This window comes from Danio rerio, chromosome 20 (assembly GCF_052040795.2).
Source record: "Danio rerio strain M-AB ecotype USA chromosome 20, GRCz13ab, whole genome shotgun sequence".
In the NCBI taxonomy this organism is placed as follows: domain Eukaryota; kingdom Metazoa; phylum Chordata; class Actinopteri; order Cypriniformes; family Danionidae; genus Danio; species Danio rerio.
In genome coordinates, this window is record NC_141040.1 from 42815899 (window position 1) to 42830000 (window position 14102).

Genomic DNA, 14102 nt, shown 5'->3' on the forward strand with positions numbered 1-14102 from the left:
AGTATGTATCTATGTATGAATGTATGTATGTATGCACCTGGTGTTCATCATGTAATACCAGTAATTTTTTCAGTCAACATGAAAAAACTGCTCATAAATCACCTAACATTTACCTTACATTTGCAATGTAAAAGTGCAGCTTTTTTTCTGTAAGGGTTGGGGTAAGAGCACAGAATATGCAGTCTGTACAGCATTACGATCATTACGTCTATGGGAAGTCCCCATAAAACATGAAAACTCAACGTATGTATGTTTGTTTGTTCCATTTAAGCAAAATCTTTTCTAACTATATTTTAGTAAGGTTTAAGCTTGCATTGAACAAGCGCTTTCTGAAAAGTTGTCATTTTGTATTTTTTCCTCTGAAAGGAGTCATCTTATCTGTTTTTGGTTGTTTCAGTGGTTTTTAAGCCTATTTTAATCTAATGGTCAAAAAAAGTCAATAGGAAGTCCTTATAAAACATGAAAACTCTATATGTGTGTCTGTGTTTTATGCATTTAAGCAAAAGCTTCTCTATCACTATTTTAGTGCTGTTTAAGCTTGCATTGAACAAATCTTTTCTAAAAAAATTCTTTGCCGAAGTGTGTAGGGTAAATCAGTTCAGTAGATGAAATCAGTTGTTTGCTGAAACGTGTAGGGTACCCTGATGAAGGCAGTTCTTTGTCAAAACATGTAGGGTACGCTGATGAAGGCATTTCTTTGCCGAAATGTGTAGGGTACCCTGATGAAGGCAGTTCTTTGTCAAAACATGTAGGGTACCCTGATGAAGGCAGTTCTTTGCCGAAATGTGTAGGGTACCCTGATGAAGGCAGTTCTTTGCCGAAACGTGTAGGCCGGGTACCCTGATGAAGGCAGTTCTTTGTCGAAATGTGTAGGGTACCCTGATGAAGGCAGTTCTTTGCCGAAATGTGTAGGGTACCCTGATGAAGGCAGTTCTTTGCCGAAACGTGTAGGCCGGGTACCCTGATGAAGGCAGTTCTTTGTCGAAATGTGTAGGGTACCCTGATGAAGGCAGTTCTTTGCAGAAACGTGGAGGGTATCCTGATGAAGACAGTTCTTTGCCAAAACAAATAGGGTACCCTGATGAAGGCTGTTCTTTGCGGAAACACATAGGTTTTTTAAGGATTAGTCATGTGAAATAATGGATTTTTTTTTTTCACACTTTTCGGGTGCCTTGGGCTAATTTTTGCAGGTTATTTTATTTGTTTGTTTCAGTAAGGCTAAGCTTATTTTACTCCTATTTTCTCTGATCGGTCTATTATGTTTTATGTCTTATGACCAGTTTTAGTTTTAACCACATTTTATTTAAGTAAAATCTTTTCTAACAATATTTTAGTGGGGTTTAAGCTTGCATTGAGCAAGCGCTCTCTGAAAAGTTGTCATTTTGTATTTATTTCCTCTGAAAGGATCTATTTTATCTGTTTTTGGTTGTTTCAGTGTTTTAAGCCTATTTTATTCTAATGAAAATCAAAGAAAATGTAAAATGGTCATGGAAACAAAATCATAACTATTTTTGGTTTAACTCACTACATGACCTCCTGAAATGATGGCATCAAACTAAACTGCTACTACTTGTTTGCAATTGACATTTATTGGAGTTAAGTTCATGCCGTTTGGTCCTTGATTGTTTTTCCTGGAAAATGCAGGCATGTATTGAATAGTAATGCTCTTATCCATAAGTGCAAAGCGTTGAACATGTTTATGTGTTTTCCAATAGGAGAAGGCAGCCGATCGCCGCTGATATGCCGGGTAGGTCAATATCCACTCTTCTCCTCACAGATACGACCTCTCTTTTGGTTAATTTCAAATATTAAGTGACATTTGATTTTACATATTCATTGTGTTGTAACTAAAGCTTCCGACCTAAAGAAAGAATAGCAAGAGATCACTGAGATGTTTGCTGGAATCTGATGTGTAATTGCTACTAAGGCTCAATTTCACAGATGAAGAGACTCTTCGCTGAAACTATTCCTCTGGGCCATTTTATGGGCTGTATGTAACATTTGCACTCATCTGGGAGATGATCTTCTTGAAATTAGCTGTCACGATAGAAGGAACTTCTCAAACTAAATGTGAAGCGTGGGGTGGAGGATTCATGCAAAAAATAGATAATGGTAGAATGCAATTGTCTTATACTATAGTGACAATTGACTTTTAGGTAAATTTAAAAAGGATTGTGATTGTAAAAAAAATCTTGATGCATCAGGGTATGGTCATTTTAAAGATATTTGTGCATATTGAATTACAATACAAGTAAATTTAACACAATATTTAACTATTTATATAGTCATAGTGATGCTATATATTATATCATGCCATCATATACATATGTACATTTGCATATATATATATATATATATATATATATATATATATATATATATATATATATATATATATATATATATATATATATATATATATATATATAATTATACATATATTATGTAATATAATGTGATAAAAACTGGTTACTTTCAATAATTTGTTTACATTTCATTGTACTCTGCTCTAGAATGTTAAACACCTAAATTTATATTTTTAATATTATTACTTCATTTATTTATTTATTTTGCCAGGAGTTCACATTGAGACTACTCTCTCTTCTTCCAGTGAGACCTGGTCAAGACAGCACCAAATAAAGATTCACAAATAAAAATCACAAAAAAACTATTTTAGACTGGAGTAAAAATGTGATTTATATTATATTTTAAATAATCGTCAAGTAGCCATTTTTATTGGGAATGTACAATTTGTACAATGTAACAATCACAAACTGCTTACACAAGTTGTATGGTGCCTTAAAATAAAAAAAACACAAATGTCTATTATTAAAAACAACAATTGTCTCAATTTATTGGTGCTTTTAAGCATTTTAGAGTGAAACATCTTAATGTAAATACCATATTATGCAATAATATTTAACGCATTCATAAAAACAGAGCTTTCTATATTGCTCATAACCTAATTAATAGTCCAAACTAAGGATGCTTCGATCGATCGTCCGGAGATCAGTATAGGCCGATTATCACATTTAATGGCTCGATCTGTACTCTCTTATCTGGCCGATCTCATGAACCGATCGCAAGTGTTTGTGTTAGTTAGAGACAAGCAAGATATTTGAATGACTTTGCATATATTTAGACCTTTTTACACACAAGAACTGAAAGTTATGTGTTCCCCAACCTGGCTGGAATAATTCAATAAATAAAAATTTTTTTAACAGGAATATTTAATATTAAACCTTCTTGTACTAGACTTATTGCAATAAACTGTAGTTTATAGTTAGTGCCTAGTTTCATTTTTGTAAAGAAGTAATGGATTTATACTGTATGTGTACATTTTAACGTATATATCAAATATGTGCTTCTAACTTTTTCTTCATTGAGACATTCTTCATTTCTTCATTCTAATATCATTTGCATTGTTTCCAAATTACACTTACATTAGTTTGTCATTTTTCTAACTAATTTTCTCATGTTTTATCTATTATTTTCTGAAAATCTGCTTCTAACCATGACATGTTCGCACCTAAATGGCTATAAGAGACATGTTTTAAGGATTATATGCAACATCCTTAATTTATTCTCTGAGACAAGGAGACGTCTCCATACTTCACTTTTTAAAGAAGCATCAGAATCGGCAATTCATATCGGCCGATCACCATGACAAAGAATTGGTATTTTGTATCGGCTGCAAAAATCCTGTTTGGTGCATCCCTAGTCTAAACATATTTAAAACATTATATTTGCTGTGATATTTATTTATTTGTTATTAAGCAATCTTTTTCATAATAATGAGCAAACCTGGACAATTTATTAGTTATAAGCTGTTGGAACCAAGAATAATATCCATCAGTATTGTTCATATCATTACATGTGCTTGACGTGTTCCAGATCAGCACTTTATGGGCTGTTTTATGCTGTTTCTGCAGGTAAAGAAGCTTCTGTCTCTGAAGATGGGCTCCAATCAAGCCGACCATAAAGCTCAAAGTGGCGTGTGCTTTGCTTTGGATTGGCTCTATGTCAAACCACACAACATTCTGGCTGCTGGCTTCTATGATGGTGATTTCACATGTTGTTGTTTTCCTATAGGGCTCTTCTTAACAATAGTAATATGATACATGACTTTATTTTTTTTCCAGGTCTGGTTGGTTTGTGGGATCTCTCCAGCAAGTCTACGCTGCTAAGGGTCAGGTGTCCTGATGGAGGTGTTTCTCTGTACCCTTACCACTGTTTTCATGCCCACGATGAAAACATCCGAACCTTGAGCTGGTGCAAAGCCTCAAGGTGAGAGTCATCTAGACAGGTCTAGAGTTGTATGACAGAGGCTTTGATTTGATTGACTGCCTGCGAGTGTAGTTTATTTAGATTGAAAGGTTTCTTCTAAACATGGATACACACCAAAGAATTAGACACTTTCATTCACATTAATTTATTTATTTGCATATATATATATATATATATATATATATATATATATATATATATATATATATATATATATATATATTTGAGTAATGAGGTTTGCCCTGCACGCATTTAAAAAAAAAAAACTTTTTGGTGCATTAATCTTGTCAATAGTATTATCAGATGGTCGTGTTTAGCACCCATTAAAAATTGCTTTGTATTGTTTTTTTATAGTTTTTTTTATTTTATATATATTTTTAAGTAAATTAATATTTTTATGTAGTACAGAGGTATTAAATTGAGCAAAAGTGATGGAAAAGAAATTTGTAATTTATATAAGATTATATTATATTACATAAATTAAATTGTTATATGAGTGTGTATGGATTTTTCCCAGTACTGGGTTTCAGCTAGAAGGGCATTTGCTATGTAAAACATGCTGGATAAGTTGGTGATTTTTTTCGCTGTGGCGACCCCTGATGAATAAAGGGACTAAGCCAAAGGAAAATCAATTAATGAACAATATTGTAGTTTCCTTTTTTTTTTTTATTAATAAAATATATATTTTTAAAAAGTAAATTTTATCCTCACCAAGCTTAATATGTACCTTGTGCTAACACAGTACCTGCTATATTTGTAAAATCTCTTCCATTTCATATATATTCATAATTAAATCTTTGTGTATTCATGCTATCACACAGGCTGCCTGTGGAGGTTTCTCATTTAATAACAGAGAAACAGTCAAGATTCAATACATTACAATTCCAATCATGTGTTGTTTCAGCATCAGTGGTTTCAGCGACCTGCTTTTATCACTTACATTTAAAGCACTGACCTTATAAGAGATTCCTGTTAGTGGCATTACAGAAGTTCATTTGGAAAATGACACCCCATCCCACTCTCCACAGGGGGCTAGTGAAGTCAAGTGAAGATATCCTGTTTTTTTCCTTGTTTCTTAGACCCTCAAATGTGACTGCTAATGTAGAATTATATTATGTTTTAGAATTATATTACTATATATATTATTCTGAAAACTGAAGAAAGCAGTGTCAATTACATTATAAACGTATAATATACTCATGAAAATAGATTTACATTCATTCATTTTCTTTTTGGCTTAGTTCCTTTATTATTCAGGGGTCGCCACAGCGGAATGAACCGGCCACCTTTCCAGCATATAGGTTTACGCAGCAGATGATTAAAGACATTTATGGGAAAATTCAAATTGCATCGTCAGATGGCATCAGATTCTGGTTTTGTTAGACTATTGTGTTATCCCTGTTTACCTCAGTCAGCAATTATATTTGCCAGTATTTGTCAATTGGAGTGTGCAATTTTTATTAAGGTAAAAATGCTACTTAATATAAACTTTATATTCAGGAAATGTATAAAAGTCAAAAACCCATACAGGGATTTTTTAAAATATAAATGAAATTATATTGTGGGAGTCATGGTGGCGCAGTGGGTAGCACGATCGCTTCACAGCAAGAAGGCCGCTGGTTTGAGGCTCGGCTGGGTAAGTTGGCATTTCTGTGTGGAGTTTGCTTGTTCCCTCCGTGTTGGCGTGGGTTTCCTCTGGGTGCTCCGGTGTCCTCCACAGTCGAAGACATGTGGTACAGGTGAATTGGGTAAGCTAAATTGTTCATAGTGTATGTGTGTGAATAGGAGTGTATGGATGTTTCCCAGTGATAGGTTGCAGCTGGAAGGGCATCCGCTGCGTAAAACATATGCTGGATAAGTTGGCGGTTCATTCCGCTGTGGCGACCCCTGAATAATAAAGGAACTAAGCCAAAAAGAAAATGAATGAATGAATTCTAGTGTATTAAATATTAAAACTAGCTACATTTATTTATGCATTTAGCAGACACTCTTATCCAAAGCAACCTACGTTGCATTTAAGATGCACATTCGATCCCACAACTGTGTCATTGTTAATGCTATGGTTTACTTTTTGAGCTACAGATTACTCTGATTGACTGATTACTCTGTCATATTAACATAACCCTGGTTTCCAACTAATATTAAATATAAAAAAAGATGAAGCACAACTGTTTCAACAATAATAATAAAATTTTAATTTTCTTCACCACCAAATTAACATATTAGAGTGGGTTCTTTATGTTTTTTTTTTACATTAAAGACTGGAATAATGAGAAAATATGAAAATATAGCCATAAAGAAATTAGATTAAATTTAAAAAATGTATATTAAAATAGAAAACATTAAGAGAAAAATCCAGACATTGCTGTTAATGTGATGTGGTATGGAATAATTTAGCATTAATATTTTTATCTTCTGTTGTCATTCAGTCACTTGTTGGTGACCGTTGGGGATGACCGCATGGCTAAAATGTGGGATGTGAGGAAAACCCACACGCCTCTTTTAGCAGTGAAGCGCTGCTTGTCTCCTGAAGTTTACTGGCCCCTCTTATGGAGTGGCTTCTTGATGGCTCAAGAGTGCTGCTTTGCGACGTGAGTCTACCTACTTTTTACTTTCCTTATTATATCATATTTGTGAGAGAGTTCACCCAAAAACAAAAGCTTGTTTGACTTGATTTTCTTACCTTGAATGCAAAAATATATTTTTAAATAATGTTGAAAACTGGTAGCCACTGACTTAAATATTTCCAACTTTCTTCAGAACACCTTCTTTTGTATTTAACAGAAAAACGTATCTAGTGAGTAAATATCAGTAAATATTAAATTTTGGGTGAATTATCCTTTTTTTAGTCAGGAAGGGTTTTTTGTCATTATTAATAATATTATTAAATCATCTTTGTGTCTGTGTGTAGGTATGGACAACACGGCATTCACTACTTTGATTCTGGTTACCTTGGAATCAAGCCTTTTTTTGTGTGTCCAAGAAAAGCCACTATTTGGGTATGTGAACATATAAGTTAAACCCTTCAGGATTTTGTGATTGTTGAATTTGAATGCCAAATTAGGCAAATGTTAAAATTTTGTGGAGCTTGCAAGCTTGCCCCCATATTTTGGGCAGTCAGGACACCGTTCTAATTCTTGCCGCATCACACAGTTACCATCTGCATAGTTTTACATTCAAAAACATTAAAGTATTCGCAAATAAAATATGCTCGTCTGGTGTGCAAAGCCTTGAGTTGTCAGTACACACTTCTCCTCTAGTGTGACATTATCGTAACACACATTCAAAGCCTCTTTCAACTAGGCCATGTGAGTTGTATCAATTGCTTAACTTCGTAATACTGTGTATACCCTCACGGGACACTTTATTAGTTACAACTGCTTGTTAAAGCAAATTTCTAATCAGCTAATCACATGGCAGCAACTCAATGTATTAAGGTATATAAACATGGTCAAGATGATCTGCTGCAGTTCAAATTGAGCATCAGACTGGAGAAGAAAGGTGATTTAAGTGGCTATGAACATGGCATGGTTGTTGGTGCCAGACGGGCTGGTCTGAGTATTTCAGAAACTGCTGATCTACTAGGATTTTCACGCACAACCATCTCTAGGGTTTACAGAGAATGGGCTAAAAAAGAGAAAATATCCAGTAAGCAGCAGTTCTGTTGGTGCAAATGCCTTTTTGATGCCAGAGGTCAGAGGAGAATGGCCAGACTAGTTCAAGCTTATAGAAAGGCAACAGCAACTCAAATAACCACTTGTTACAACTGAGAATGGTTACTTTCTGCAGGATTATGCGCCATGTCATAAAGCACAAATCATCTCAGATTGGTTTATTGAGCAGGACAATGAATTCACTGTACTCAAATGTCCTCCACAGTCACCAGAACTTCAATCTAATAAAGCACTTTTTGGATGTGGTGGAACAGGAGATTCAAATTATGGATATGGAGCTGACAAATCTGTAGCAACTGTGTGATGCTTATCATGTCAATATGGACTAAAATCTCTGAGGAATATTTCTAGTACCTTGTTGAATCTATGCCATTAAGGGTTAAGGCAGTTTTGAAACCAAAAGGGGGTTCAACACGGTACTAGTAAGGTATACCTAATAAAGTGGCCGGTGAGTGCATGAACTGTATGCATTTGTCATCATAAGCATAGCCTTCTCTCTCTTTTTATATTTCTCACACACAAACACAAGCATGCTCACTCTGCATCATTTCCATCAACGTGTTTAAATAGTCATAGACCAAGACATTATGGCATTTATTTTCAACCAATTAGTTTCATTTTCAAATATGACAAGCAGGCTGTAGGGGTCTCAACTGTAGTTTCTCTGTTTCTCTAACGCCCTATTCACACGGGGCGTCAGCGTCAACGCTTCCCATTCACTTTGAATGGGTGACGTCAGGCTTTGCCGAACTGCATTGTGGATCCGTCGGCGGCGCTTCAGAAGCGTTCCTCGCTGCAGAAGTTGGGACCAGCTCAACTTTTCAAGCGCCGACGGAAGCGTCAGCCAATCAGATCGCTGTATGCAAATACACCAGCTCAGACAGTGGCCTATTGCTGACTGAATTTCATTGGCTGACGCTTCTATGACGATCGTTTCAGCTCCAACTTCAGACACGCCCTCTGTCAAGCGTTGACGCTGAAGCCCCGTGTGAATAGGGCGTAAGTACTTCCTTTATATAAATTACAGAGATCAATAGTTCTAGAAAGTAAAAAAAAAATAATAATCAATGTAAATTGTGTATATTTTCTGAGCAAACAATAAAATCAGTCATTTTAGTTGCAAAAATCATAATTTCTTTTATGAAATTCTGTAGGGACTAATAAGAGTGAAGGATTAATGATGAATTCATAATAATGACAAAGCTATTCTCTTTTTCAGAGCCTTTCTATGTCCGATTGGATAAATGCTTTTGCCATTGTGGACAATGGAGGAGACTGTTTATTTAGTTGTCTTCCTGAAATGGACATGGACCCCAGTAATCTCCGACGACGGAGATTTGTATGTTTATCATCATCATTATTTAGTTTCCCACATGTTAAGTGAGAGCCTTAAGTTGACATGTTGCTCAATGCTTACAGTCCGTGTACAGGACTGACATGGTCCAGTTTGAAGCTGGTCAGAGGACAGCAGGTGAGGAACAGGCGGAGGAAGAAACTGAAGACAAGACCAGTATTCCTGGAAGAGAGCCATTGACCTACAGAGGAGCAGTCAGAAAGCACTTTCTCCACTTTCATGACTTGGACATGGTAAGAGAAACACAATTCATGAATAGATGATGTTTTGTGCAGTCATTGTTTAATGTCATCATCATCATCCTCAGGCAGTTTTTTTTATTAATGTGGTCTTGGGGCCTGAGAAATGATGTAGGTAATCAAGATTAATTTTTGTCACAATTGCTTTTCTTGCAGTTTTACCAGAGCTTTGCACCACACTAAAATGTTTTAAAGAAAGGGACAGTCATTAAACTTTTTCAGACTGGCTTGTTAATCATTGCAAATGCAAGTTAATATTCTTATTAGTTTTTACCATTTTTGGTGTATTTTTGTACAGGCAAAAGTCTTAAAACAGAAATGTCTTGAAAGTTTTCAGATTTTAATTCAAATAATATATTTTTGAAGTTTATAACTATACCATATAATTCAGTTAAAAATATATATTTTTATATATTTATTTTTTATTTATCTAATGTAGAAAATGATCACCTCGTTGTGTTGTCATTATCATATGATTTTTGAGATATATATACAGTGCATTTTTTTATGTTACAGCCTTATTCCAAAATTGATTCAATTCATTTATTTCCTCAATTCTACACACAATAATGCTGATGTAAAAAAGATTTTTTTTAATTTTTGCAAATGTATTAAAAAGAAAAATCTGAAAAATCACATGTATAAGTATCTAAATTGATAGTATCTACAAAAGCTCTAAATTGTTTCCACTGATCATTCTAAAGATGTTTCAGCAGCTTAATTGGAGTTCACCTGTGGTAAATTCAGTTGATTGGACATGATTTGAAAAGGCATACACATTTACATTTAGTCCTGTCTATATAAGCTCCCAGGGTTGACAGTGCATGTCAAAGCACAAACCAAGCATGAAGACTTGAAGGAATTGTTTGTAGACCTCCGAGACAGTATTGTCTCGAGGCACACATTTTGGGGAAGGTTACAGAAAAATATATGCTGCTCTGAAAGTTCCAATGAGCCCAGTGGCCTCCATCATCCATAAGTGGAAGATGTTTGGAACCACCAGGACTCTTCCTAGAGCTAGCCGGCCAACTAAGCTGAGTAATCGGGGGAGAAGGGCCTAAGTCAGGGAGGTGATCAATAACCTGATGGTCACTCTGTCTGAAGTCCAGTGTTCTTCTGTGGAGATAGGAGAACCTTACAGAAGGACAACCATCTGTGTTTTTTATTTTTCAGCAATTTCAAAAAATATTTTCACATTGTCATTATGGGGTATTGTGTGTAGCATTTTGGGGAAATAAATGATTTGAATCCATTATGGAATAAGGCTGTAACATAAAAAAAGAGAAAAAAGTGAAGTGCTATGAATACTTTCCGGATGCACTGTATAGAGAGAGATGGGGTGGATGGGGGGATTCTTGGAAACAAAGATGAGAGAGGTAAAGAAACCAGCTTGGATTCATCTGGTTGGTTGATCATATGATTGTTGATGTGAGACCAGCTGTGGTCAGTCATAGCATGTAATCCTTTTGAAATTAGTTTATGAAACTTAATGCACATAATATGTAAGAAACACCTCTCTCAATTCTATGAAAAGTAAAAAGAAATCCAAGCAAAAATAAATAGATATCTAAATACATAAGAAAATAAATACAATAATAAAGAAATACAAAAATAAATAAATGCACACATAAATAAATCAATAATACAAAAAAATTAGGTTTGTTATAATAAAATATAAATAAATACCCGTAGAAAATAAATGAAGAATAAAATAATAAATTTGTTTGTTAATTAAAAATATATATTTATTTATTTATTTTGAAAAAACCTATTTAAAAATGCTCATATCATAATCAAAGGGAATCCTGGATTGCATAATATTTACGCAAATGACCTTTGATAAGTCATGAATTAAACCTCTTTTATATGTTCCTTTATAAAAATCCTACTTGATTATATTTTGTCAAATAATTGATTAATAAATGTTTTGTAATTAGCTCTTATGACATGCACTATATTTTATTTATTAATTGCAGTTATGCACAATCATTTTATGATATGATATTGGAAAGCAACCACCCTACTTTCTAAAATACCATTAAAAAAATCATTGTTGTTGATGTAAATAGAGTCATTCATTGTTCTTGTTATCTCAGTACATTAACTGATGTTAACAAGCATAACTTTGGATTTAAATGGTGCATGAAATTAACATTAACTATGATTGATAAATGCAGTATTGTTTATTATTAACATAAGATATTCTTATTATCTTATGTTAGTATGCATAATATGTAGTTTATTATTATATTTTAACCAAATGGAACCCTACTGAAACATGACCAAAGTGTTAATATTGCTTAACTAACTATCTCTGCAATTTGACTAATGAATATGAAGCTATTAAATTATAATACTTGCCCTTAAAAGTATTAAGTGGAAGGGACATATCTACCCTTTCATTATAGTTCATACACCCCTGTTTTTGTTCAACATAGTTTTTGTGTATGTGTGTTTGAAAAAAAATCCTAATGTTCTTGTGGCCTCACTAATGTGTGTGGTTATGACAGTGGCTGTGTGTGCTACCCAGCCATTGTGTACTGCAGCCTATTCCACAGATCATTACTTGTGGACTGTGCAGAGGCTGTGGCCAGTCTGGATTTATTGGCTTAGTTATTTTCCCAGCACACCTGAGCGAGTGCAATGTCTGCATGTTAGAGCAGTGCCACCGCTGTCTCGTATCCCTTGGAGACTCGTCCTGCTTCTCATGGGTTATATGTTGATTAAGTCCTGCACCCTTCATTAATTTAAAGTCATGCCCGCCTGGAGGCTAAACCCCCATCCCTGAGATGCTCCATCTGTTCTGCTGCCTCACGCTCCAGCGCTTCACCCCCCTTCCATCAGTCCATCCCTCTGTCCATCCATATGAGCTTACAGTCTGAAGCAAACCAGAGCTTCTTCAGATGAGAAAATTGACCTCGTCTTAGTCTTTGTTCTCAAACAGATGTATTCAGCTCTGTGAACAACAGTAGCTGGAAAAGAAATGTCACTTTTTTATGTCTTATTTATGTCCCTGTAATTAAAAATGCTTTGAATTGATACTTAATGGGGTTTTTTTATATTAAAATTTAGCCACATATTCCCTTATGATGGTTGGGTTCAGGGGTGGGGGTGTACTCATGTATTTGCTTCGAGAAAATGGATTTAAAACCATGGTTCAGGTAACTATCTTGGTATTTCCTGCATCTCGTGTTTCCAGTATTGCTAGCACTGTGACCCGAAATGTTTAGAGCAGGGGTCTCAAACTCAATTTACCTGGGGGCCGCAGGAGGCAAAGTCTGGGTTAGGCTGGGCTGCATAAGGGATTTCACAAAAAAAAAGTCCTCAAATGTCATTATTAACAGTTTTAATTATTTCTTCTGAACATGTGTCCTGAACATTAATAGAACATTGAGCTAAGATAATGAACAGTTCTTCTGAACATGGCATCTTTTGCCTACTCCTTGCTGCCAGAGACTTGACAGCGCTTCTTCTCACAAATCTGAACCACATTTGGCTTTAGAGCGGAAGCAGTTGAGACCCTCAGTATGGCTTGAAGATGATCATCATTAAGTCTAGACCTGTACTTTGACTTATTGAGTTCAAGGTGGAGAATAACTTCTCACACAGAAAAAAGTGGGGGAACTCACTCAAAATTTCCATTCCCTCACCTAAAAAAAGGCGTATATATGTATAAATAAAACACCCCCACCCCACTCCAGTCACATCAGTCTCTACCAGTCTGTATTTACCTAGAAATATATATAAGATGCAGGCTGTAGCTAGGTAGGTGGCAGGCTGCAGATAGGTAGCTAAGTGGCAGGCAGGGGCGGGAACAGCTTACCTTGGTTCTGGCCGGCGCAAGTTCCCTCCTAACACTTCCCGCCCGTCACAGCGTCTAACAAAGGGGCGGGGTGCGTGGTGACGTCACCGGCATCCCCGCTCCTTTGTTTACACGGCGGGCGGGGAATAAAAAAAAAAAAAAAAACACGGCGGGCGGGGAATGCCAGTGACCGCTGTGTACGGATAGAATCAGCGGAGCGGGGAGCGCTCTCTCTCCCCGAAATATTGCACTGAGGGCCGCAAATGGCCCGCAGGCCACGAGTTTGAGACCCCTGGTTTAGAGCTTCCTTACCTTGGTCCAGTATACTTGGGTCATTACTATTAGCTGCTGAAGGCGAATCAGTAAGACTCGCTCTTATTTGTGAAGGACAGCAAACTTATTTATTTTTGGTCGGCAAGAGGATAACGTATACTAAAATTATCGTTTTCCTTATTGTCCACTGCTAAAAAATTTGTAAAAATGTCCCTGAGGTCCCCTTGTGGGCTGTTGAAAACCCGCTGCAGTATTTTATTAAAATTGTACGTAAATTTGGGGCGATGCGGTGGCGCACCGGGTAGCGCTGTCGCCTCACAGCAAGGTCGCTGGTTCGAGCCTCAGTTGGCATTTCTGTGTAAAGCTTGCATGTTCTCCCTATGTTGGCGTGGGTTTCCTCTGGGTGCTCCGGATTTGCCTGCAAATCTAAAGACATGCGCTCTAAATGAATTGGGTAAGCTACAGTAAATTGT

The 14102-nt window shown here is 35.8% G+C and overlaps 1 protein-coding gene across 11 annotated transcripts in view; it reads left to right on the plus strand.

The window, feature by feature from the left end:
• The window catches only part of gtf3c2 (general transcription factor IIIC, polypeptide 2, beta), a 43381-nt gene that overhangs the window by 21260 nt on the left and 8019 nt on the right, over positions 1-14102 (plus strand). For 9 of the 11 annotated variants that reach the window (XM_087297441.1, XM_087297445.1, XM_087297442.1 and 6 more), the window contains exons 11-17: positions 1716-1747; positions 3933-4062; positions 4143-4287; positions 6717-6878; positions 7199-7286; positions 9181-9300; positions 9381-9548. In XM_087297441.1, coding sequence (XP_087153567.1) covers positions 1716-1747; positions 3933-4062; positions 4143-4287; positions 6717-6878; positions 7199-7286; positions 9181-9300; positions 9381-9548 — 845 coding nt within the window. 11 annotated transcript variants of the gene reach the window in all.